At 38.0% G+C, this 27,794-nt stretch overlaps 1 protein-coding gene across 1 annotated transcript in view; it reads left to right on the forward strand.

Moving 5' to 3' along the window:
• The window catches only part of FAM171B (family with sequence similarity 171 member B), a 37,626-nt gene that overhangs the window by 2,727 nt on the left and 7,105 nt on the right, over window positions 1-27,794 (forward strand). The window contains exons 2-5 of the mRNA XM_074910551.1: window positions 21,978-22,211; window positions 22,909-23,001; window positions 23,301-23,459; window positions 25,269-25,436. Coding sequence (XP_074766652.1) covers window positions 21,978-22,211; window positions 22,909-23,001; window positions 23,301-23,459; window positions 25,269-25,436 — 654 coding nt within the window. The remainder of the gene's footprint in view (window positions 1-21,977; window positions 22,212-22,908; window positions 23,002-23,300; window positions 23,460-25,268; window positions 25,437-27,794) is intronic.

Genomic DNA, 27,794 nt, shown 5'->3' on the forward strand with positions numbered 1-27,794 from the left:
AACCTTTTCTCATTTGACATTCCTGTATCAACGTCCCCGTTCTGTGGAAGCTAATTATACAGCTCTACAGATCAATTTCCCTCTGGATTAACAGACTTCTACCAGTGTAATTATTCTGCTGTCTGAGAAGAGATGCCAAAGTCAGCACAGCTGTGTGCAAAGGCTTGGGGTGCAGACTGTACTGCTGACATGCTGAAATGCAACAGTGAGAAGGTAGTTGCACATCATGGCTGAATAGGAGAGGGGGTTTGTTCATCTCTTCTTTCTTCTTCCTTAAAAACATCAATAAACTTACCTCTGCCAAAAGAAGTAAGTAAATTCTAAAGACAAGGCACAGAAGACATACACAAGAGGGGCTCAGCTCATACAGTTACTCTGATTTGTGGTACCCAATGGATGTAGCTATTCTTTCAAATTTTATTAAAAAAATATTTGGGGAGAGAGGGGCAGGCCTCTCTGGTCAGGGTGGTGATTGCTGAAGTGGAAAACCTGTCTTGGTTCCTTGTTATTCATAGTGAGTCTTTCCATTTTCTGTGTGGCAGTTTAGAAATCTAGACTCTGGTGTGCAGAAGCAATTGAAGAGAAGTTGCTGGGAGCTTCGAATACTCAGCATTGAGGTCAGCAGGCTTAAGCACAGAATTCAGTAAATTATAGTCCTGGCTTTGATCCAGCAAATCTGTTTCTGTTTTCCTTGTTCCCTTTTGTTTATTTTTATTGAGATGCATCCTTTACAGGAGCTAGGAGTTTGTGTTCAGTCATGGTGCTTGGGATATTCTGGATGTGGTGCATTGTTATTCTCTTTATAATGCAGATATTGTGCAATAAACAGAGCAGAGACCACTAATTGAATAAGTAATACTTAACTGCATCAGTTCCATGGCAGATCTGACGTGTACTGAATGAACAAGATTCTGTTGGAAAAAACAGCAGTTGTGTAAATAAAGCTGTCGCATTATGTATAGACAGCACATAAGATGACATACACCATCTTAATGTTGGAATTTTTTTTCCACGTTGGGACCTTAAATTAGACTTGAAGTATGTTTTAAAATTGGTGTTATTTCTTCAAGTTTCTGTCATATAACTGTATGTTCTATGCTGTGGGTACTCTCCATACCTTTTTGTAATCCCAGCATAAACAAGACTTGCCATTGTATTTGTTACAGACCATTCACCATCTGCCTCACATTCTAGAATTCAGGGAAAAAGAAATTTATATCGCTTTTTAGGCAGGTAACTTTGCATACGATGGGAAGATTAGCTTGATTTTTGTCAGGTGAAATTAAAAAGCAATAGCAACTAACAGTGGCTCTTAACAAAGGAAAGAATTAGCAATGCTGTGTGTATTTATGCTCTTGGTTCTGTTTGTTGAGGCTGATGAGATGAACGTGTGATTGTTGGCAAACCCAGAAGAAAATAAGAGATTACTTTTATACCTGTTGGAGATAAATACACTGTCTGGATGCTGCCTGTGGAATTTGATTCTGTGCCCGTTTCTCAATGTCATCTCTTTGCATGTGATGATGAGTTGCTATCTAATGCATAGCAGTGCTCTAGACAAGGGATTTCTCTTTAAGAATTTTCTAAACTTTTGTATGTTGTCTTATTCTTCCTGATTATTCAAGGAGGAGACAACTTTCTTGTGCTTCGTTTTTGAGATACTTGAGTAGAAATATCTCTCCGACACACCCTTGTGTGAGTTACTGCTTTTCTAAACTTATTTTCAGTGTTTCTAGTTGTGAAATATTTTTCCTAATGACTTGTGTATTGGTGTGTAGGTGGTACTTAACGTGTTTAGAGGAGCATTTGGTTTTGATAGCTTGCTTTGTTAATCTTGCTTTGAATTTGAGTGATAACACATAATGATGCGCTTAAAAAAATAGTGCTGTGTGACTGTCTTGTTTGTTGCTTGATGGAAGAAAGTTTGTGGTTTACTGTCTCTGTAGTGTCTGGATAGGGAAATAGCACAGCAGTAATAAATCCAGTTCTGTTTTGGAGCTTCTGTCGCAGTCAGATACAGACCCTGAGAAAATGAGTGGGGAGTTAAAAACTGTATAGGAGATGCTGTAGTATTCCTATAAAGAAGGAAATTCAGTAATTTTCATGACTGAGTGATTATGTAGGATACAGTTCCTGCTCAAGAAATCAGGGCTGTCTAAAGAATTCTGATCAGCTCTGGGGTTAACTGTTTTATGCAACCAGCAACACAACCTTCTTATCCATTAGGCATTGGAATATAATCCGTGTCAGGGAAAAGGTTTATTTTTAAGTTGTCAAAACTTACGGGTTAAATTATAGTAGTTGTTTTATATTTGGACAAGGAGAAGGTGGTTTGCAGTCTTCAAAATAAGACTTCTGATTTGGTTTAGACATATCCAGTGTAAACATTTGTTAGGAATCTATGTGTTTCTTATATGAAGAACCTTAACGAAACTTTGGAAAGCTGACTTACAATCTGGTGCACAAAAAAATCTTTCATTATGAAATAGAACTCCGAAAGTATTACATGCGCACCCCAGCGAAATGGTATAATGAAAGCAGGTAACTCCACCTATGGAAATAAGCTCAGAAAACGTCCCTTGGTTTGCTGTTCAGTTTCTCAACATTCTCAGCCTCTGGGTTTTATAATAATGGTTTCTCAACTAGGTGAGAAAGTAGAGAGAGAATGTAAGACTTATACTTGTCCTGATTTATTGGAGCTGATGTTCTTAAGTGACTTAGCTTTCTGTGCTGACCTAAGGCTTAGCAGTGCAGCAAAGTATCAGGAAGGGCATTAGGACACTGGGAGGTGATAAACCATTTGCAGTTTGAGAGAGAAATAAATTAAATTATCTGTGAATATTTTTTTCATTATTTATGTGTCCATGTGTTCATGATTTAGGTCACTCAGTTGCTAATACAAGAAAAAAAAAGGAGTTGGGGTTTTTCATGGGACTGCACAAATTAAAAAAATAGGTAATTTTTTTTCTTGGGGGGGAAAGAATTGATATAAACAAAAATGTACTGAGGAGTTCTAAAGTGACAGGTAGCTCTCCACAGTTGAAAGCCTGAAAGCTTGCTTTTTGTCCTGGTTTTGGCTGGCATAGTTATTTTTTCTTCTTAGTAGCTAGAATAGTGCTGTGCTTTGGATTCAGTATGGGATTTGGTATGAGAAGAATGTTGGTAATACACTGAAGTCTTCAGTTGTTGCCAAGAGATCAAGGACTCTCCAACTCCCATGTCCTGCCCCTGCACAGGTGTGTGAGAAGCTGGGAGGGAGCAGAGCCAGAGCACAGTACCCAAAGCGAACAATGAAATATTCCATATCATGTAACGTCATGTTCTGTGTATAGAGGAGAGTCAGCCAGGAAGGAGGGGGTTCTCTCACACTTCTGGCATTGCAGTTTCGGGGTCGCTAGTCGGAAATGGGCTGGGTATTAGTCGGTGGGTGGTGGGCAGTCGCATTGTGTGTTGCCTGTTTGTACTTTCTGTTATTGTTTTATTTCAATTGCTGAACTGCTTTTATGTCAATCTGCGAGCCTCCCTTTACCCCTCCAATTGTTTACCCCATCCCCTGGGCTGGGGAGGGTGAGCGAGTGGCTGCATGGTGCTTGGCTGCCGGCCGGGTTTACACCATGACACTTTTATTGAAGTTTGTAATAATACTATACAGCATCATGCTCTGTACTTCAGAAAACCTGATTTCAAAAAACTTAATATTAGGTTTCGTTGTAAAGAACTGAGAGAGACAAGGGTAGAAATGTGTTTTAGCATTCACAGAAACAAGACCCACAGTTACTCAGCGAGAAGTGGCAGGAAGCAAGAGTAATCAATGATGGCAGGAAGCTACCTATTGCAAGGTGGCAATTTTTGCACTGCTTATTTGTTTTGTTAAAGTTTCATTACATCTTGTCAGTCTGTTGACAGACAGAACATCATCAAAGGCCAATTGATATGTAAAAACATTCACAGAATTGCTGTCAGGCTAAGAAAAAGACAGTTTCAGGATTTGGAATGCAACTACTATCTGGGTCACTGGGGATCTGTAGCATGCTTTCTCTATGAACTAGCTTAGCAGACGAAGTCTTTGAAGACAGAGGCAAAGATCTGAGAGGAAAGCTTACGCAAAGTAAACTTAATTTTTGGCATGTCAAACTAAGAAAAATAGCGCAGGTTGTTTTATTGTCTTGAAAGTTGGATGTTTTTATATTCAATATATCTTTCTGTAATGGATGGGGATTTGAGGCACAATGTGACAAAGTCAGTCCTCTGTATTACTCTTTATATACTGCCTTTAATTCCTGATTCATAGATATATCAATCTGCTGTGCTCTAAGAGCACCCAGATCCCACGATCAAGAATTTCCATTGTACCATAGGGTTAGTGTACTCTGGAATAATGCTTCTGTGTTCAGTAGGTTGAAACTACCAGATATACCTAGTCCTAGCATGCCAGAGGTGTTCCAGCACACCTCAAGTATGCTCCTAAACTGCCATCTTCCACATATGTGGAAGCTGTATTCAGCAGGCAGCAAAGCAACTATTGCATTTCTTGCTTTGCTTTTCTGGCAGTACCTGTAGAGAAGACATGAGGTTTGAAAGTGGTTTTCATTCTACCATATGCTGGAGGGGAAGATGTGAGTGTGCACAGCTTTACAATGAGCGTTATGAAAGTATATGTGCTGTAACAATCTGTGCTAAGGAACTTAAGGTTTAAACCCATGTTGTGATTTAAACCCGGCTGGCAGCCAAGCACCATGCAGCCACTCGCTCACCCTTCCCAGCCCAGGGGATGGGGTACAGAGTTGGAGGGGTAAAGGGAGGCTCGTAGATTGAGATAAAAACAGTTCAGCAGTTCAGCAATTGAAATAAAACAATAACAAAGTGCAAACGGGTAACGCACAATGCGACTGCCCACCACCCACCGACTGATACTCAGCCCATTCCCAACTAGCGATCCGGAAACTGCAATGCCAGAAGTGTGAGAGTAACCCCCTCCTTCCTGGCTGACTCTGTACACTGAGCGTGATGTTACATGATATGGAATATTTAATTGTTCGCTTTGGGTACTGTGCTCTGGCTCTTCTCCCTCCCAGCTTCTCGCACACCTGTGCAGGGGCAGGACATGGGAGCTGGAGAGTCCTTGATCTCTTGGCAACAACTGAAGACTTCAGTGTATTACCAGCATTCTTCTCATACCAAATCCCATACTGAATCCAAAGCACAGCACTATTCTAGCTACTAAGAAGAAAAAATAACTATGCCAGCCAACACCAGGACAAAAAGCATAAAAGAATTAATCTTTAGGAGCGCCCTCTGTCCCTAAACCAGATGTTTAGTAGAGGAGATTTCATTTGAGCTGTAACTCATCTTTTCTGTTGGAATAGACACTCCAGATCCGTCTAGCAGAGGAGCTGGCTCCCTGGGAAAGGGCGGTCCTTCCAAACCATGTCTGAGGTGCAGCACAGATATAGCATGTGCTGGTAGAGCCGTACCACATCTCCTTTTCGCATCTACAGAAGAGGCAGTCTGTACAGAGGGTCACCTGTGCTGAAAGTATTGCTCTGTCATTTTGGGAGGGACTTAGATTAGGAAGGGGTGATGCTTAGACCTTCCATATGAGAATGCACACATATACTATAGTGTGAGCAGGTTCTTGTGACTAGGAGATAAACATCAACAGGCGTAGTCCAGTCTGTGTGTAGGACACTCCAAAGCACCGGTTACCTCAAACGCGTCTTCTCAGGCACAACATAGGACTAACGTGTGGCACTAGCAGTTCTGTCCTGTAAAAAAATGTATCATATGCTATGAATTGCATGAGTAGTTGTCAGCTGTCTGTAGATGATGTGAAGAAGATCTCCTTTTCCCACCTCAGTTGGACCAGCTTCTGTAACTTTTCAAATGATTCTGCTTGCCCTCTGACTGTAATCATAATATGCATTCTTGTAAACAAAATACTGTCAGGTCTGCAGTTTACAGTACATGCATGGCGTGACCCTGGTGATGTGTGTTCTTGTCTGATGTGGCTTCTGGGAGCCATCCTGTGTGACCTGCTGGGACTGACAGGGCTAGGAGGGGATGTTGTCTCTCATCTGTGCATTTATAAGCCCCGTGCGGCTCACCTAGTGCGGGCATTAATCCTGTCAGGTTCCCATGCTATCCTTATTCTTTCCCCCTCAAGTTCTTGTCCTCCTTTCTCTTCTCTGAGGTTGTGATTATGTTTCATCCTGTGGACTTGAAGAGAGTCTCCAGTAAATGAAAGACTTAAGTCAAACTTCAGGGCACAATTGTTACCCTTCACAATGTGGAAATGAGACGGTTGAAGGACATGGATTACAGGATCAGATCCTTGTGCTGGAGTTTCCACATGACTCTTCTCACTTCAGCATTCTGCATTCACTGATGATAGTGCCAGGTACCTAAGACAGGGCAGTCCTACCGATGGAAGAGGCAAGAGGTAGCCTCTCATTGAGATTACATGGAAATAAATAGTGGCTCTTGGTGGGTTGGAGAGCAAAAAACCCCTTGGCCCTCTACTGTCTTATTTTCCTTGTCCCATTTTGAAAAATGGGATGGTTTTGGTGTGGGTCTTATTTGAACTACTGGCAGCTATAGCAGGTTAACCTGCAAATGGTGGCCAAATAGCTGTGGTGGGGAGTGTGAATTTTGTGTTGAATATGGTACAGTGGTTATAGGGTATGTGTGTGAGGCACATATTGAGCCATGTGCATTAAGAGGTTGTGAAGAAGCAAGATACAAAGAATCTCAGGACCACTTCAACATGTCCCCAGCCTACTCCTGTTGAAATGCGTTATTGACATGACCACTGCACCCCAAAAGCACTCTAGGGTCTGTACAGTGTCATTCGATTAATGAGGGCTTTAGCCTGTACAACTGTTTGCTTGAGCGCTTTTACTAAACACAGTGTAGTGTAGAGCTAGATAAATTGGAGCACTGACCCATTATCATGCAGTTTATTTTGGATGAAAGAGTTGAATTCAGTTTGGTTTATTTTTAGTTTCTAGGTGGTCATTAATAGTCCGTCTGCTTCTTCTGAAATGTTTTCTTCTGGTCAACATACTTGTATTTCTTTATTTCTCATCAGTCTTTTACCTGTTTTCAATGATTGAGCTTTCCCAGTGGAGTGTGCATGTAGCTTTCAGGTTTCATGTTGTAGGTTTAGTTGTAGGTCCGAGAAACCTTTCAGTAGTCAAACTTATTTTACTTTCAGAATCAGTATTTCTGTTCTGATTGACTGGAAGTGTTGCAAAGTAAGGTCATGCAAGATAAAGCATATCTTTTCATGCCATTTCCTTAATAAAGAGTAGAATTTGTATCAGGTTGTGAGTCCCAAATTGTCATAGGATGTTGTACTCCTACTGAAACATCCACCCAGATTTGCTAAGTGTATTGGTATTACCTGAAATAAACCACAATCAAGTGAATATTATGTTTGTTCTTTGTGGGTTTTTCTTTCAGTGTTTTCTGTGACTTGGAAGCAACTATGAGGATCTGGAATTGCAGAGGTATTCAGGGTGGAAAGGGTATCAGGAGCGGTGTAATCCAACCTGCTTAAAGCAGGGTTGACACTGAATTCAGATCTGGGAGCTCCTTCCTGTCAGGCTGTGAAAGCCTCCAAGAATGGACAATCTCTCTGGACAGCCTCTTCCAATCATTGTTTATCCTCAGAGAGAAAAAAAATTTTCTCATATCCAGTCAGATCCTTCCCTGTAATTTGTGACTGTTGCCTTTTGTTATCCTGCCGTGCATCTCGACAGAGAACTTGGCTCTGTCTTCTTGGTAAGCTCATGGGTGTTGCAAGGCTGTTGCTTAGGTCCCCCAGAGCCTTTCCTTTGCAATGTTAAACAAGGCTCATTTCTTTCTGTGGGTCCAAAACTGAATGCACTTGCCAGATGCAGTCTAGCGAGTGCTAAGTGAGAGGGATTAATTGCTTCTCTTGCTCCATTTGCTGTGCTTCTGTTGATCCTGTTCGCCTTCATTGCTTCCAGGGTGCACTCCTGGCATGTTTAGCTTCCTGCTCACCAGGACTCCCTGATGTTTTCAGCAGAGCTACTGCCCTGACAGTCAGTTTCTTGCAGGTGCTACTGGAAGGGGTCAGATGCATCATTTTTTATTTGTCCCTGTTGAATTTCATGAGGTTCTTGTTGGCCTGTATCTCTGTCTAGGTCCGTTGGAGCATATTGACTGCATCCTCGGCTTGATACCATCTACACACTTTGAGGGCACATTTTGTGCCCTCCTCAAATCACTGACTTGGACTTGTACATGACTCTGGGCTGTGTCAACTGCTAGTGTTTCTCTTGAAACGTCTGCATTTCATTTTGGGTAATTATTTTCCTTTGATGTATATAAGTTACAAGAAAGTGTAGTTATATCCTCTGCTTCATATTTGGGGCTGGTTTATCATGTAATGCAGTTGGCTCAGCCTGTTGAAATAGATACTAGCGCTGGCATGAGCTCTTAGTCATGAAATTTGGCAAGACACTAAATTTATTTGTTATTAATAACTTTATATGGGCAAGTCTCCTAAGTGAAACTGATGGCAACATTCTGGTATAAGTTATCTCCTGTGAGGTAGCAAATACAGTTGGTAATTTGTCTGTGCTAATGTGAGCTAAACTGGAAGAAAGGTCAATGATGTCAAGAAATTTGAAAATATAGGCCATTTTGCTGGAATGAATAAGGAGGTGCTTGCCACTTCTAAATGTTACAGACACTAATGGAATTATAAAAAGTTTTTTTTGGTCATTGTGGAAAATATTTTTCCTCTGTTCTGAAGGCTTTCATTAAGTGGCTGAAGAGGAGAAATTAATAGTTTTATCTTGGGTAAATGCAGGACATCAGTAGAGTGTCTGTTTGGAACAACAGAAGCTGTTAATAATGCTAATTATGCTTTATGATAAATATTACAGGAGCTTATTTCATTGTTTGTGGGAGCAGGAGAGAAAATTTACTCTTACTGGGTTGAAGGAGAGATTTTATTTGGATTATGGACCACTAATGTTGAGAAAATCCTCTCATTAACTTGACTGGAAGAGACCCAGCAAAACATTTGTGAGATACTGTATAGTTTTGGGGCTGTGTTGGGCAAAAGAATCTGTCACGGCTGTTTGCCTCTCATTGAGTTGTCAGGTTCCTTTTCCTCTTCCCCCTTTTGTTTGTTTGTTTGGTTTTTTTTTTATTTGCTTGGGGTTTTCTTTAATCCCATAAGGGCAGTGTAGAAAACAAGTCTACAATTCTGTCTCCTGGATTCTTCAGCGTTTCATGGAACAGGCTGTCTCAGAAATACTTAAGTGGATTTGTTTCCCCCCAGTCCAGTTGGCACAATATCAGAGGTACTGAATGAATCCGAGTATTTTTTGGGGAAAAAAAAGTGTTTACTGTCCCGATTTTAGTCTTTGTGTCTAAAAATATTTCCATCATCCTGGAAGGGTTTCCATGGTGCAAAGTTGTTTTCCAATTATTCCCTACAGGAATTTGGCCACTTGCTGCAAAGAGAGAACTTGTATGTGTGTCTGGTGGTGGTGTTTGTGTTGGAGACACACAGTTGACGGGCAGCATGTTCATCTCTAACAACTGTCCTTTAGCTGGATCCTGGAGCACTTTATCCTGCGCTGAGCTGTAGAGAGGCAATAATGGTTCATTAATATATTCTGTATTGCCACTTACCTCAATGGCATCCATGTATGCAGAACTTACTGTGGGGGCAGTCTTGGTTCAATTGTTTTGCTTTATCCTGTGATCTGATTTGACAGATCCTTCATTTTTTTTTTTTTTCTTAATTAGAATTAGTAGGAATCTGCAATTATTTTTTCTAAAATCTAATGATATTTTTATTGGTTTATTGTTGTTTTGTGATTCTTTGATCATTCACTTCATGAAACTGAACTTTAATAAAAATTCATATATGAAAGAGAGTGTAGCTTGTTGGGTGCTCTTGTTTTGTTACTGAAGTATGGATTTTGTAACTAGTGAATTAGAAAATTCCCATCTTGCATGTACAGGACTACAGTTAAGGAATTATGGCCTGCAAACTTTCAATTGTATTTTCTCCATACATGTCTTTACACACTGGCCTTCTTCCAAGGCATTAGAGGATCTTTTCCTATAAGTGAAAGGTAAACATTACTAGAATGTTGCAAATATCTTTTTTTAAGTAATAGTATGAGATTTTGCGGCTTTTCAGGAAGAAAAATGTTTTCAGCAAAGAATAGTGACCAGCATGTTATTGAATAATGTCAGTGAATGCATCAGTAGTTTTTCTTTGGGATGAGCAAGTGATATGTGCTGACATTTGAATTACTAGCTTGCAGGTTATATTGTGTCACTGTGAGTTCACAGAGGCACATATGTCTTAAGGTTAAAACCTTCAGGGCATTAAGTGTCATGTTTGAAGAAGGTATTACTTCGTTTTCCTGTGAGGTGGTGGGTTTTTTTCACTCTGCCAAGTTAAGGGGATGTTTGAACTTGCACAGATTTTTTTGAACTAATTCCACTCACTAGCCACCACTAAGAATTGCATGTGACAAATCCTGTACATAACCCATTGTTTTGCCAGTTATTAGGCCTAGCATAAAGGACACAGCCAGCATAAAGATGAACCAATAACCAAATTGTATTTGATATAAAAGGGTCAGTACATGGGTGAGCGCTGGGGGTACAAACAAGTCAGTCAGATTATACATAATTGACATCAATCCCACTGACCCAACAATGGGTGGAATAAATGGTGACATGCAGTTTCCCATAGAAGGGACAGGAGACAACCAAGTCAACAAGCCAAACACATAAGACCAAGGAAGCCACACACTGAATCTCTACACAGCCCACATTTACAACAGCCAGACCTGATTGAAGCCCAGTCCCAGGGAGGCGGGAGGTCCTTCCCCAACAGGGAACTCTGCACAGGGCATCCACCTCACAGACAGACACTGCCCCTCCTGCAAGTGGTCCCAGCTTTTATCCCTCAGTGGGACACCTGACCTTGGGTTACTGACTGCGGGACCCCTGGGGCTCATTTACCCAACGGCTCTGTCTGCAAGGCCGGCACCACCCTGGAGGGAAGCCTAAAGGCAAACGCACCCCCCCTTTGTGAAGGGCTGTGGGAATCACCCATATGTTGACCTCAATTTGGGGCTTGGGGTTGAGACCCCAGCATTTCACCCGTTAGGTTAAAAATGGATGATTCATGCTACAGGGTTACTGGAATATTATTCCACTGTCCAAGTACATTGACCATTAAAGGGTAGGTTTGACAAATCATTAGAAATTCTCTATAAGAAATGGTCTTATTTTGTCAAGGAGGTGATGCTCAAACTTTTTTTTTTCCTGTTTACATAATTAAGGTTTGATTGTAAAGTTCATGAGTGGGAAATGCATGTTGTTTGCTTATCTCCCAATAGCGCTTGTCGACTTGTCCATTTTTCTTGAGGGTGTGTAATATAACGTGGGTGTTAAAGATAGAGTATTATGCAGATTTTGATGTTTCCCTTCTGTACATTTTTCCCTGTATTCTATAACAAAGTGTCAATTTTTAATACTATTTTTTTCATTTCCTCACCTCTGATGCAAGCTAGAATGATACAGGCAGTCATTTAAAAAAATGAAAACAGCATTTCAGGTTTAGTATTAGCCAGTGAGTAAGTTGAGATGAAGAAAAAAAAAAAAGTTATAATGGTCTCTGAAATGTCTGGGCAAAGGTGTTCTATTTTGTAGGCTTCAGGAGCTCTATTACTGGTATTTACTTGCTCATTTAAATATCTTTCACTTGCAAATTTATTTTTGATATATAAGTATTATTTAAGAGTTTGGGTCTTGTAAATATTAATCATTTATCTCACTTAGCTAAGGTTATGGAAGATGATATTTAAAATAAATGAATCCTAAATAAGTTAAGCTCTGCAGACTGCAACATTTCGTCTTGTCTGCTGCCTATCTCCCTTGCCCTAGGAAGGTGAATTTTTCAGCTTCTATCTTCCATGCTAACCAGAGTTCTGAGAATCAGGCTGGCTGGTGTAACAAAATAGCAGCAAATAAAAATGCAAAGTTGCTATGGTAATTGTAATTGTCATAGCTTCATTAGCAAGTGTTGATTTTTAATTTTATTGAAATCCATATTATTTATGCCAGTATATAGATGACATGTGAAATATAATTCTGTAATGAAAATTCTGGTTTATTGTAGCCTGTGAGTTCTCATGTTCTGTTTTGGATGGTGAAACGTTCTGATTTTAATATGCGAGTTGAATGAATAAGGCATCTAATGGTGAAAAAACATAATGCAACTAGTTACTAAATGAGTACCTTACAGCTGTACATGATACACACTTGAAAATATTACAGTGGATGTTTTTTAATGACATCTGTATACTACACAGTGTTAAAGGAATGCAGGGCAAAAAAATCCCATCTAAATTTCTTAACTGTTTTCATGTCTAAATTTCACAGCTCTTGCTTAGGTAGCCCATAAAAATATTTAAAGGGAAATGCTTGTTTGTTTTCAATTTTACATATATCTTACTAGGTGCACTTGCAAGTGTCTGGGGGTATGTTCGCCCTGGATAGGTGAGCTGTTAGCAGCTTTATGGATTAGCTTGGTGATGTTCTTGCGTAGTACATACAAGCATGATCATACTAGGAAGGTGTTTATTGATTGTGCAGTAGTAATCATGAAGGGTACAGCCTATACAGATCTGTTTAATTTTATTGATTTTTGCAGGACCTTAATTTTGTCAATATCTGGCTCATGTCAACATTTGTGGAATGAATGCCATGCTTTTTCAGTTTCTTTATACATTTGGTTTAAGACAAAAGAATATTGCTCAGTTGTTGGAGAATAGGGTTGTTTTATTCGTGGTTTATTTATTTATTTATTTAAATAACTCATTAAATCAATCCAGTCTTGTTAACAACAGATCTTAAAATTGAAAAAAGCTGAAATGTTAATTTACCTTTGTAATAGTACAGATTTCAAACTAAGTCTGTCCGGATCATAAAATAATCCAAATCAAATAAAATAATTACAAGCACTAAAAATCTGCATGTTCGAATTGTGGCAGTTTTTTTAGAAAATGTGAACTCAAGATAGTGCTGTAGTCTGTATCTGTACAAGTGTGTCATGGAAGTAGATAGCTGGAATGTTATTTAATGTCTATTTGAAAAATACGAGGGGTTTCTAAACTCTTTCACCTCTTTGAAGCGTTAGCTCGTGCTAGGCAAGTACATCCTCGTATCAAAATGATAGCTACAGTTTGTCAGTGTTGAATGTTGGCCATATTTAATCCTTATTAAATTTAATCTTTCTTTTAACTTCTGATTCTGGAGGAACCGATTCCAAAAGTTGTGGGAAAGTTGACTGATTTACACTGACCTAATGGCTGTTCACCACTTTGGAAATTATTTCAGTGCCTAAGTACTAATGAGGCATAAATTTAAATTAATATTTGAGGGCAAGATTTCTATTAAAGGTGTTTTGTAATTTTCTTCACCTCCTTCTTTAAAAAACAAACCTCCCTTTTCTCTTGTTTGATTAAGATTTGTGTTTATGTATGCACACAAATATATATAAAATATAAAACCCTGAAAGATGTTGGTATAAAAGGGAAATAATTATTCTGTTTAAGCAAAACAAAATTGTAAGTAAATAACACTGAATTTTTACTGATGCTTTTACAAAGAAGTTGTTCATTGAATTTAATTCTCTGTAAAGAAATGGTGCTAAGTCTATAAATATGTTGCTGGGAAAAAAACGAGAATATATGACTGAGAAAAACATTTTTTTTCTAAAGTAGTGCGATTTTAAAAAAAATTTTTTTTTTTTAGTATTTCTTTTATTCTCCTTGCTACCAAAGTCACTTTTAAAAGGGAAGGAGGCCTTATCCTTATCTGTAAAATATTTTACACTTTTTCCAGTATTTCAGTAGATGGTCAGCTTCTCCTTACAGTCTGATACAGTTTTACTATAACATGAAACTGGATTTTGGGTCTCTTTTGAACTAATACTTAGTCTTTGACCTACTAATTTACTTAGAACCTTGAAGTTTGCTCTGGATTATGTGCTAATTTGCCACAGGCAATCCCCTGTAGTTTTTCAATCTGCTAGATTTGAAGTCTCCATTTAAAGTGCACATCCTGATGGTTTTGAATCAATGCATTTAATTTTATGTAATGCATTTATCACTCTTTTTAGTTTATGAAGCTTGCAGAAAACCTCACCTTTAGAAAAGTATTGATCTTTCTTCATGATCAGCTAAAATATTACAGGGAGTCCTTATCAGAGATTGCCCCAGGATGGGAGGAAGAAGACTGAGCAGAGCTTTGTCAAGAAAGGAGGACAGTGTGAAAAGCATGGAGAAATAGGAACTGGAATTGTTAGTTTTCAGAAAGCAATGGGAGCAAGGATGAGGTGTTTTTATTGGAGACTACAGTAGATTGTTGGGTTTACATCTTTCCTACATTTCTGTTTTGCTTAGCTCTTAAAAGCAAGCGTATCCAGTTGTTTCAAGAGATGCAGCCTAGCTTTGTCTTGGAACTGAGGAAGCAGGATAGTGTGTGAAATGATTTCTGAAGTACTATCTTTGTTTTTTTCCAGTAGTGTGGGAAGGAGGGCCACCTGAAAAGTCTAGTATGTGCTGGAATAATATATTTATCAACATGAATGAACTTCTAGTAAATAGTTTCTGCTTTTTTTCTTACCAGTGTACAGATGTTTAAGGACTCTGGTGCTGTGGTCTGCATGTGCCTATCACAGCATATGCTACTGAAGTAAGGAAGTGTTTCTTTGTATCTGAAATAATGCTTTGTTTGAAGCAAATGTAAAAGAAAATGTTTGAAAAGCTCTTGGAATTAGAATTATTTTTTTCCCGGCAAAAGCTCGTCAGAGTAGCATGCAGGGTGACAAATCCTCCACTTAGGTAAGTGTCTTCAAATTTTTTCTAATTTCTCATCTGTTACAGTTTCTGTTTACTGTGAAGCAAGTGCTTGCTGGAGACACCTAGATTTGACAAGGTTGGGTTAAAGTGTCTCCTGCAAAACAGCCTTTCTCAGTGTAAAAGGCACTGAGTGTCCCCCTCAGGATATTGCCTTAGCTCCTTCATAATAGGGATTTTGTTGATTTGCTTCTGTGCAAATGGGTTGACCAGAAACAGAGCAATGGAAATACTGTGCTGTCCTACTTTCTCAGGCCCCGTTTTGTTGCTTTGTCCCTGAAAGTTAGTAATGTGTTCTGTGCCACTGCAGAAATTTTTGCCAAAGCTGTTCTTTTAAATATATACCTTAATATTCAATTTTGCCTTAAAATATTTGAAGGGAGTGCTAAGCTATGGAACTGTACCATGTTGGTTATGAGGTGGTATTACCTCCATAGGATTGGCTGTTCATGTGTAGATAGGGCAAATGTTGATTAGCTCTGGGCTCCAATTTATTTAATATTTTTTCCAGTATCTTTGCACTGCCTGAAAGCAGTTCTCTGTAAGTCTATGTAGTTGAACACTGTTGAACAGCACCCCTGATATATGTCAGTAAAATGTCAATATCTTCTTTTTCCAAAGTGCATTTCAAGGAGCAGCCTATACTTGCTTTAAAATTAGAGTAATCATGCTGCCATTTTGCTTAAAGATCAACCTAAACAAGGACAAGTTTTAGCTGTCACTGTAACCTGAGCCTGTCCTTATGCAGCCATGTTCTTTACTGGTCACTTCATGGTTATAGTTAGTTACATGGTTGCTTGCTAACTAGATGAAGGTTTTAACTCCCAGAGTGATTGTGGAGAGGGGTGCTACAACTTCTAACCTTGTATTAAATGCAAGAATGAATGTGTCAAGTAGTTGTCAACTTCTAAGTGTTTTTTTTCTTTTCAGCCAGGTAGATTAATTATATTTGTGTGTGGTGTTCTTATCTAATATTCTCTTTTCCAGATAAATAATTTTACAGCTTGTTGCTGAATTTCCTCAGACCTGTGAACTGTGTGAGGTTCTTGCTTCTTAGTTCGGTTACAATGTGTTGGAAATAAAATGTGTAGAATGTATTTGTAACTAATAGACAAAGTTAAAATTGCACAGGGTGAAACATTTGCAGTGTGTTTTTGTATTTTAGTCGTATTCTGCTGTCATTTTAGGGAGGAAAAATAATTTTCTGCATTTGTTTTATGCTATTATTTTAAATCAGAGGAGCAGCATATAAATAGCATATAAACATCTATAATCACTTAATTAGTATTTAAATGAGATACTTTGTTACCGATTTGGAGTACATAGAATGAGAACCACAGACTGGTTTGGGTTGGAAGGGGCCTTAAAGATCATCTAGCTCCAACCCCCTGCCACGGGCAGGGACACCTTCCACTAGCCCAGGTTGCTCACAGCCCCGTCCAGCCTGGCCTGGAACACTGCCAGGGAGGGGGCAGCCACAGCTGCTCTGGGAAACCTGTGCCAGGGCCTCACCACCCTCGCAGGGAAGAATTTCTTCCTTAGATCTAATCTAAATCTACCCTCTGTCAGTTTAAAATCGCTACCCCCTGTCCTATTGCTACATGCCCTTGTGAAATTATTTGTGTAGAGTCAGAAATGTCTTATACATGTACGTGTCTGTCTGTATGTAGGGCCTATAAATGACTTCATCGAGTAACAAAGCATAAAAGAACAGTGATAGCTAGCAAATGACTACGTTAGGATATAGGGGTTATTAATGAAATTTGTAGGTTATTTGATAGTCCTAAGAAGCATAACTGAAAACTGGTCAGAGTGCTTATCCTAGTATCTGGCAATAACTGTCAGACTATAGCCATAAAATAATTACTAGAGTTTAAGGGTCACCTATTATGTCATTTTAATGCACTATGCAAGGCAGAAAAATCTGTACTGTGTCAGAGCATTGTACCTTAATAAAGAACAAAAGGTAACCACAGGCTGATGTTGTGCTGTGATGAGGAGGGCTTACTTCAACATTAAATCATTCCCATGACAGTTGCTGCCCCGACTCGCCTTCATGTACGTGTGTTTTTAATGGTCTTTAAATATATAACAGGCTTTTACTTTTTACAGATATGCTTTTGTAGTTTGTCATTGACATTACCGTAGTTTTAAGGAAATTTTAAGAACTAATGATTGGGTTTTGTGGGCAGGAGGATTGCTTCTGTATGACCGTTTTTTACTAAAGCCAGATGTGTGTTGGCTGTGTAGATTATATATTTCATTGATTCCCCCCCCCCCCCCCCCCCCCCCCCCCCATGGTGAAATCTATTGCAATACAACATGGGTAGTAAAACCTGATGTTCTTGGAACATGTGATTTCTTCTTTACAGATCAGTGCACTTTTCATATTCCTAATTATGTTAAGCCCAAAAATACGGTGTTCTGTGAATGTAAAAGCTGGAAAAAGGATTGTCCGGTCAGTTAAGACCAAGCATATTGCACAGCACACATTTTATCTGTCTGGTTAGCTGGGAGCATGGTAATATAGTGTAGGCAGTTTCCATAAAACACGTGTAAGCATGTGGCTTTTCTGGCATGGGTTTAAACACCTCTACACAAGGATGAGGAAAGTCTCCTCTGAAGGAAGGAACTAATGAATAATTTAATCATAGTTACTGTTCCTTCCACTCTATAAGATAATTGTTTAACTGGGTAGTTGTCTCTGTGTTTGAGAAGAGTAACTGCCTCCTTTGAGGTGTAGAACCTCTTTTGCCATATGACCTAGGTGATAAATAGGGAAAGGGACTTATGACTGGGTTGCAGAAAATGTAGGAATGCTTCCCGAGCAGTGCCCCACGCATGTGTGTTCGTTGCTGTATCTCACAGTTAATGGTACGTGTCATTTGGAATATATTGGTGCCTGTAAAGTCTCTGGCCTTGACCATGTTAATTAAATCTCAGATAAATATGGTAATCGGATGACATGCTTATCTACAGGTAAAGAATTAAGAATAAATTTCATAGGGGTATGATAAAGAGCAGTATGGTTTTTTGGGTTTTGGGTATGGTTGTTGGGGTTTTTTTTCACTGTTATGTTTTGTACCTGGCTAGCAATTCCAAGCAGTTGTTTGGCTTAATTCTGTGATATAATTTCTGAGTTAGGACAGTGATGTAAAGCCAAATTCCAGGCATTAGATGTTGTTGCTGGAAGAAATGAGGTGTCATTTTACTGGCTGTGACATTTCTGAAGTAATAAACGTGGTAGCAGGCCTTGTTTCCCTTTGTCTAAATAACTGCTGCATTTGTATGAACATTTATCAGCAAACGTTTAAATGTCGTAGAAGCTGGCATTTCCAGTGGACTTGCCAAGAGACAAAACTCCCCTCCTGTGAGGCAGCACAAATGAAATTAGCTAAGACTGAGTTCGTTCTTCTAATTGTAAGAGTTCTGTCAAATCTGTTTAATATGGGGATGCAGCTGACCCACTTGTGTTAGCGACCAGAAAAAAACTACAGTTTTCATCTATTTTTTGTAATTTATTAGCTTTGGTTTTATTAAAACAGTTAACCAGCAGTTCAGTTTTTTGCATCTGAAATATTTCTCGTACATTTTATTATGACTAAAAAAATTCTACCACGGTTCTCATTATATTTGAGACTTAAAAGTGTCCTTAAGGAATTGTGTCTTCAGATCTCCATAAAAAGAAAAAAGCAGGATTTTCTTTGCAAAGTAGATGTCATGAGTGCTAGTATGATATTGTTAATAACTCAGTGCCATTAAAATATCTGATAAATTCGCACATTAAATGAATGTGAGGCATGTGAGGGCGTTGGTTTGAAGAGGGATTTGATCAAGGGGTATCAAGTTGGAAAGATACAGATCGGTCACACGTGTTGGACCACCACTGCACGCATAGTCTGAGCTCTTAGGACCGTATGACTGCTTTGATTTTTAACTAGGCTGTTATGGCTGGCCTGCTGTAGGATGCTCTGGTACACTCTTTTATATAAAACAATAGTGAAACATGACTGTGGAGGAGGAAAATTGTTGCTACAGTTGGATTCTGGCTTTTTTAACTGGGATTTTTTTACATACAGTCATTTCACTAGCTGTTGGATTCAGAAGTGTAATCTTGTGTGCTCATGTCTTCTTCACTGTTAGTGTTGAGGAATGGAAAGATTTATTTTTTTTTTTAAAAATGTCTCTCCAAAATCATTGCATACAAACTTCAAATGACTTGGTGGTAGAGTATATTCTGGTTGATATTAGAAAATCTATATTATTTTCTTGTATATATTACTTGCAGGGAGGGAACTGCTCCCAGCCTTTTGGCATACTTTCTCTTGTCAGGAAGACTCTTGTGTTAGCACAAAAGATAGGGCCAATGAGAGCTAGGGATGGAGTCTCCTTTAATCTTTGTTTTAATATTAGTGTGTGTGAAGTGAGCATTTTTCACTTGAGTAACTGCTACTTACATATGACAGTAACACGCAGGTAATTACTCTTTCAGAGCTTGCATTGTATGACTCTGTTTTCACATGGGAGACCTTTGTCTCAGTAACTTCCCAGGATTTCAGTCTGCATTTACAACCTCACTTCTGTATCTTCACAACACTGTTTCAGGCAGAGAATCAGTTCTGAAAAACGCTGTGGCAATTTCTGAACCCATAGGAGAAAAAAGTAATGGAAGTTGAATGTGGCTAAAAGCAGTCAATGATACTTGTCAGTTCATTATGAGAAAGAGTGAAAACAGTATAGTTTCTTACATTTTTGCAGTCTATTTTAAGCTTGTAAAAAAGTGGGGTTTAATATGGCTGTAACTGAAGGAGATGAGAGGAAGAAATATTTTTGCACAAAATAACCTTTGAATTTACTAACAGCTGGAGGAGGAATGTGGTGATTTCCCCACCCCTGTGTTTTCATTACACTTTTTTGTGTTAGCAGGAAATGGGAAAATACACATTATGTGTGAAATTATTGAAAGAAAGTGTATTTCTGAGTACATTCTAGGTTTTAATTTTTTTATTACTTGTTTCAGCTGTTAATACCAGGCCCTTTTTCTCCTGACTTGATTCCAGCTGTTAAAATACTAGTTTATACCAAACATTTCTTGTATTGGTTCCTACTGGCACGAGCTTGAATTTTTTGCTACTGAATTTTTTATGTTTGAAATACCGTTTCATGAGATCATCACTTGGAAGGCAGGAGTACAGGATCAGAATATTGTACACAGTCTGCTTTCCCTATTTAGTAGCCTTTTAAATAGTCATTGGCCAAGGGCAAATGACTTGTCTTCCAGGTTTTGGAAACCACTGTAATTATGGTAGTATATATGTATTTAGATCAATGCCTGGAAGATCTATTTAGTAGCCATACCTTGTTTACATGACTTTTTTTTTTTTTTTTTTAAATCATTATGTGGTTTAAAACCCCTCTAGCAATAGCGATTTGAAAGCATTTTTTTTTTTTATGAAATAATCATGCATAAGGAAAAAGGACAGATTGTTCTAAGTCTATTGTGCATTTTCTGATTAATTTAGTCAAATCCGTTTGAGTATTACTGGGATCTCTTTTTTTGAAAGTAGTATGAGTTTGCACACGGAGATGTAGACTTTTTTCTGTAATGCTGTAGAGAATCAAACTGGCACAGCTAGTAAGTTTTTGTTGTATATGTAAATAATAGCAATAAATTTGAGGCCAGTGTAGCTTTTGGTGTGTACTGGTCCTTTTTTGTCTTGAATATATGGTATGTTCCATGCATACAGTAGATCTAAAAAAGTACTTATTTCAGAGAGGCCTAACCTGGATGTCTTCACTAAGTACTATTTTTCTTGATGGATTGCACTTGGCTTCTCAAGGCCTTTTCATTTAAATCAAGGTCAATGGTAGTAATCCCTTGGTGCAATGTCAATCTCAATTATAGAGGAGATAACATAATAAAATTGAACTATGATTTTATGTAGATAAATTTCAAACAAACTTAGCCTGACATTTGACCTAAATAGAAATGCATATTCATAACTAATGTATTTGAAAATATTTGGGTATAAAGTAATGTAATGGTGTATCTGTAACCAAAATACTAGGAAATTTGATCTTATTTTAAATACTTTTAAGAGTGGTCCTGAGACTTTAATTTATGATAATAACTTAATTTCATACTGGAAAGAAATAACATGGAATTCTGTCCATTTTCATGTACCTGCTGTCTATGAAAAGACTCCCTAATAGTTTTTATACAATCAAGGTGGGAGAGAAATTGGATGTTATTCAGAGCATCTCAAGACTGTTCAAGTGGACTTACTATTTTCAGCATATTGCTCAGTCACTGTAATCATGATCTCTGCTAGGTATTGTAAAGGAATGTCAGATCCTCAAATTATCAGTAGACAAATGCTATTTAGAAGTTGCAATACAGAAATATGAAAACTAGACCAGAAGTATAGATGTGGTGGGAGATGATAGATTAAAACAGTCAAAGTGTCTGGATGCATTTAGTTACTTTATAATAGTTTTACACATACAAAAATAAATGTGTTTATCCCACAGTCTGTAGACATTAGGTTCACTGGTTTTGGAAACTCAAGGTTCATCTTTAAATATGTGTCCCAAGCCAAGGGTTGCACTTGTATAACAAGACCATCAGTATTATCAGTGTGATACTGGAGAGCACTTGCAAGGCACACTGAACCTTACATTGTCATGGATGTTTAAGCTTGAAGGAAAAGGGGAAGATTTGTTTTGTAATTTTGGTTTTGTTTATTGTTTTTTTTTAACTGGTTAGGTATTATACTAGTTGATAAACACTGCTGATAAACTATTACAAAAAGGAAATACTTTTTGGCATCTTTGCACCCCATCTCAAGGTTTTTTGCTTCGCCTTCTCTGTGGTATATAGTTGTGTGATTACCCCTCCCTATGGCCAGAGCTTACTCTCAGTTGACATGGGGACCCACCATAAAGTGGATGAATAATTAAGACATAAACTCTAGGACTACTTTACATATTTAAGTTATGGTCCTTAGTTATGATGTATGACCTCCTGTTTTATATTTCTGTTAATAGGATCTGTTTTTACCCTGAAAGTTCAAGTAAATGACATCATCAGTCATCAGTACCTGCAACAAGCGGTTGTAGAAGTGTTTGTTAACTACACAAAGACAAATTCTACTCTTACTGGAAGCAACGGAGCAGTATTAATAAAAGTCCCCTACAAATTAGGATTAAGTTTAACTATCGTATCGTACAAGGATGGCTACATGTTAACACCTTTGCCTTGGAAGACTGGGAGGATGCCAAGTACGTAAGCATCTTACAGTCCTATTATTAAACTGTATCTGTCAGTAATTAAATTTCTGTCTGCCTCAGCAGTCTGGGTAGTTACTGTCAACTGACAATAACTGAATGAAGTCAGTCAAGGCAGGTGGTGCCTGTCATTGCAGATGCAAGGGTGAATGATCTGTTAGATTTGTCAAAATTCTTAATATTGTAAAACAGAAAATATCTCTTTTTAAATAGGTTATATTGTGATACCATGACTATATTCTGCAAAGTTGTTTACCTAGATTTAGCAAAGGGCTGGTAGTGAGTTGTGATGAAAATTGTATCTTGGTGATTCCTGGAATGCCAGTGCTCTGAGTCCTGTATAACGGAATAACCTATTGCTACAGTTTTCAGCTGTCTTTCCTCAGTAGTTTTCCAGTTTAACTATTGCATGCTTTAAAAAAGTTATGTGTTTTTTTTAAAAAAGAGATGGACTCTTAAGAATTCTAACCACTTGTTTATCCATAGAAGCCATAAGATGTAGCAAACTTACAACAGAGGTCTTCCTGCCTAACCACTAAAATTCCTGTGCTGGACAACAGGAGTAATTTATTTATCCAGTCTTCATATACTCTCTTTTTCTAACTGATCTATTCACTGTTCCTTCAGAATCACAGATCTTACAGGATTTTTCTCAGTTCCACAGTATAACAGGTATTATTACTTTCCACAGTATACTCGTCTGTGACACTTTCATTATTCCCACAACGTCAAGCTAATATATGGCTCTTTGAAGATATTGTCTTAATTACTGGAAAACTGTCTGGTAAGTTCAGTGTATGCAGACCATATTCTTACCACTTTGTGATAACCATCTGTACACGTGCAAAAAACAAAAATTAACCATGTTCATATTCTCATATAAGACCTATCTACTCAAAGCCAGATTTTCAGTTAATTGTGTAGCTGTATGTGTGGCTGTGACAAGTGCTAGACTAGAAATACACAAACAAGGGGGAAAATGGGTGAAAACAGGTGGTTATGCTAAATGTTTTTTCTGAACAGCAATAAAAACATTGTTTCTGTGTTTTACCATTCCTAAGACAAAATACTCCTCTTTTACAGATGCCAAATCTCAACCAAGTGTTCAGTTTCCAAAATTTTTAATAAAGCTTCCAACAAATCACCATATTACAAATGTTACAGCCTACCTGACAGTGCCAGAGCAGTTTTTGAAAGTGGACAGCTTTCTCTATACAACAGGAATTCTTCTAAATAAATCAGGTACGTAAATACATGTTTAAGAATTTTTCTGAAAAGCAATCTTCAAATGGTAATGCATATGACTGCATGGTGTTTCAGAAAAACATACACTTAAATTAGAAGGGCCTTAACCTGCTTGCATTGCGTTACAGAGCTTTGTTCTATAGTAGTAGGCTTGTAAACATGTCAGGTAAGTAAGATATGTCACTCTTTATCTCGTTTCATGCAGTCTGAAAACATATCTTACTACGCTGAAATACTCCTTCAGAGTCTGCTTTACATATATATATATCTCTGTGTGTATGTATATGTTAAGGATTTCATGAGACTGTGGAACTGATTTAGTAAACAGTTTAAAAGTTATGGCCAGAGTGTAAACTAGGTGAACCTAAAGAAATCAGTGAAACTGCAGCAGTTGTCTTCTGCTGTGGGTTTTTCTGTATTTTCACTAGAATGGCTGCCTTAAGGAGCTTTACACCTAGTGTAAAGATTGTATGGAAGCTCTGGTTTGGAGTGCAGACAGTTAATCTGCACAGGCTTGTTTGAAACCAAGTAGTCGCTATGAATACAGAGCATACCTGTAATGTTTTCTGTATATCTGTTTCACTGGATGAAGTGATAAGTGGTTTCATGAGTCATTATAACTGCTCATATGCAGTTGGATCTTCTAGTGTTTGTCATTCTATAAGATTTTTTTTATTTTCATAAATAATGTAATCTCTGGTAGATTGTACTGTGTGCAGTTCCATCCTTCTTTTGTTCTTTTCTTTCTATTCCCAGTAGACCTGAAGCCATGAGGCTCTTAAATTCATTGCAGTGCATGAGGAGGCCACTACATGGCTTATTTGAATTTGTCATGCTCTCTTCTTTAATTTTCACTGAATTAAAATCATCATATGTATTGCTATCTTGACTTACATATTTTAAAGGCTTTCTTATCTATATTTCACCTCTTTAAATGTAAAGCATAGGAGAATAAGCAGTGTTTCTCCCCTTCAGGTTTTCCTTTCAATCTGTCTGGCATGTGTTCTAAATTATTCATATACTCCTAAAGCAATAGGCTTCCTTTTAGGGCAGGTGGAAGATAATTGGTATCTGACATACCAGGAGCTTTTTCACAACCAGCTTCTAACAGCTTGCATAGGTTTAACATTATTCTGGTACTTACTAATTCTGTTTCAGCTTCTTTCACCATCCTGTCATAGTGTGCATTCTGAAGTATTTCCAAGTTAGTGTAAGGAAAGTGAAGGAAACAAACTTTCAGGCTGCATTGTAAAGCTTTGTATATGCAACATTTCCTTTGAATGCCTTGACAGGCCTCATGATTTAAATATTTAACTGCCTAATTAGAAAGTTAATCCTTACAGGAAAGTTTGAGGACTGCTTAACTAAGGAGAAATACAGCAGTCATATATTGGCATATGTCTTCAGTGTTATGTATGTTGCAGTTATACCAAAATTCTTATCCTATTTCACATGGGTTAGCTCTTGTAATCAAATTATCTGAGGGGAAAAATCCTCCTTCCCCACCCCCAAGCCAAGTTTTGCATACTCATTGGTTCTGTGGTCAGCATTGAACCTGTATGTCAAAAGTCTGTTTCTTTTTTACAAATTTGGTATAGATATGACTGGTTTTTATTTTAATCACAAGATTTTAAAAGTCCAGAAGAGAAGGAATGTGGATTTTTATATGACCAAGTTGACGACAGCTGACTGTGTAGCTAGGTGTAAGTGAGGACTTGCCTTTAGTTAGGATAGATTTTTAATTCTAAACTATTTTTTCAAATACACTGTAAATGGAGAATTACAGACAAGATATTTCTCATTCAGGTTTCAAAAGCATGGAATTAGCTCCTCTTGCTGCAATATGCGTAAATGTTCTTTTGACTGGGAAAGAACTGAAAGTAAATGGTCCCATTCAGATTACACTTCCTCTTCCCACAAGTACTGTAAAACCAGGAGATGCTATACCTGCATGGACATTTGATATGAAAACTGGTAAGTGGCATAAGTTATTTGTTACTCTGCCTTTTAGCACATGTGTATAGTTTTGGGCACATGATACTGTATGTCATAGAGCAGTGATGGCACTATTATATGAGGTGGTGGTAAATAGTCACAGATTTTTATTAGGGGTTCTGTATTGTTTTTTTGGTTGAGTAGCTTGAATTGTTCAAAGGAACTTTCCTGCTTTCATTAGTTCAAAAAGCTTTGGTAAAATTCATTAGCATTCCTACTGAACAAATTTTTAACATAATAGATTTTTATTTTCATGGGAGGCTAAGTATTCAGGGATCGTACATTTTAAGTGATGTTAAATTTTAAGCCTGGAAATCTTGTAAATGCTTTCTTAATACAAATCAGAATTGAAGATTTGGATGCTTTGTTTCCTAGAGTATAGCTCTAAAGATCCTTTGATACTAAAACTGGAATAGATATTACTTTAGTTAACAAAAGCAATTCAGAAAGTTAAATGAAGGGGAAATAAGAGTTATCAAAGGAAACAACATTATTCTTATAGTATGCATGGGAGGAGGAGGCTGGAAATTAGACATTCTAAACCTTTTGTTACCATTCATGTCTAATTGTAGTCAAGGAGCATGGAGCATGGCATGCTGACCCAATAAAAACAATTAAATGTTGGGGTTTTTTCTCTCAGATTGGATGTACTCTGATAGAGGTTCTGTGAAGGTAGATTGACTGTAATGGGTGCTCACTGAGGGGTGGTGTTCATGGCTGCTTGCTGAGGAGAGGGGACAAAGAGAGAGACTTTTGGGGCATAACTCTTCTGCTTTTTCTTCTACTTCCTTGTCTCTTCTCTACAGTGAAAATTTGCAACTGTATTCGCTGTTCTGGATGTTTATTCTTAAATTTGTTTCTTTCATTTTTACCTCTGATCTGACATGGTCAAAAAGACTTTTTTCTAAGGTAACTGTAGTCAAGATTCTGGTGACTGAGGACAGCTGAGCACCTCAGCTCCTCCAGCAAGCATTTGAGAGCATCCGTAAGTAGCAGTAGGCCCCCACCTGAGCTGAATGGATTGCTACCACTGCACTGAATAACGAGGCTCTGGAATCCAAGATGTTGCATGCAGGATCTCCTCAGCAAGATATCTGCACACACTTTAACCTCAGAAGTCTTGGGGTAGTGTGTCATAATGGTAATCAGAGCTTCCATGTCAGTATTGATAGTGGTAAGAAAAGAGGTCTCTGTTTGACCTTGTGTAGGTGGATCCATATGCACCAGAAAAAAAGATAGAAACTGCTTGCACATTTCTGTTTGTGCATTGTTCCCTGGGGTTACTCAAAAGTATTGAGACTGTTCCTGGAAAATGAGCTTTTGGAATTATATTCCAGCTGCTGTAAATGCAGAATTTGTTGACATATATTGAATGTGGCTTCCTTCTAACTAAATATTTTGCCTCATTAGTACCAAAAGTACTTTGCGGATTTTAATACAATTACAAAAAAAAACACCAAACTTGCATTGCAACGTTAAATTGAGAATGATATCCTTCTGTTCGAATGGCAGTAAATCTGTTTGAATGGCAGTAAATCATAGAGAGTATGTGCTTACTCATAAGTGACATTTTAATGTTTTTCTTGATGTGTACTATTTTCTGTGGACTATATTGGGTGGTAGATATTTACTGAAGAGGGCAGCAAAGATTATATGGCTTCTTATAGATTTGTTCAGTTAAGGAAAAACTTCTGGAGACCTAGACATTTTTTTTTCCTTTTATATCTGGTGTTTTGTGTTGGGTTTGTACATAGCCTGTACATAGCCCCCCTGTAACACTTGTAAAAGAGTAGTTTTGCAGTATAGTGACATTTGCCTTAGAGGTGCCAGGATAGAATTTGAGTATCTGTTGTTGCCTTCATATGAGAGTTAGGGATAGAAGACTCTTCCAGCTGTTCTTGCTCCTGAGTCTGGACAAGAGGTTTTCTAGGAAACTGAGAAACCACCTCGTTCAGGGCTCTGGGTGGCTGCTGCTGCTGTTCCCCTCTGCCAGCCGTCACACATACCAGAAGGCTGCAAGTTGTACTGCCAAATGATGTTTTGTGTGCATCTGCACATGCATGTGGCATGTGTCAGTTCTCATCTTTACCTCCTGTCTGGCAGATATTTCCTTTTGCTTTGCTGAAAGAAGGGTTCTGGAGAAAAATTGAAATTATAGGACTTAAATTAATTATATTTTTGCATGCTTTGGTTTATTGTTTTAAAAAAACTGATGGTTCTCTCTTCTTTTCAGTATTTGCAGTTTGAAAATGTGAGGTTGTTTATATGAAACTGTTTTCTTTCCTTAGAATTTCACAGTTGGCCCACAATAAATGTGTTCAAGCGCATTAAATATAA

This window comes from Athene noctua, chromosome 7 (genome assembly GCF_965140245.1).
Source record: "Athene noctua chromosome 7, bAthNoc1.hap1.1, whole genome shotgun sequence".
In the NCBI taxonomy this organism is placed as follows: domain Eukaryota; kingdom Metazoa; phylum Chordata; class Aves; order Strigiformes; family Strigidae; genus Athene; species Athene noctua.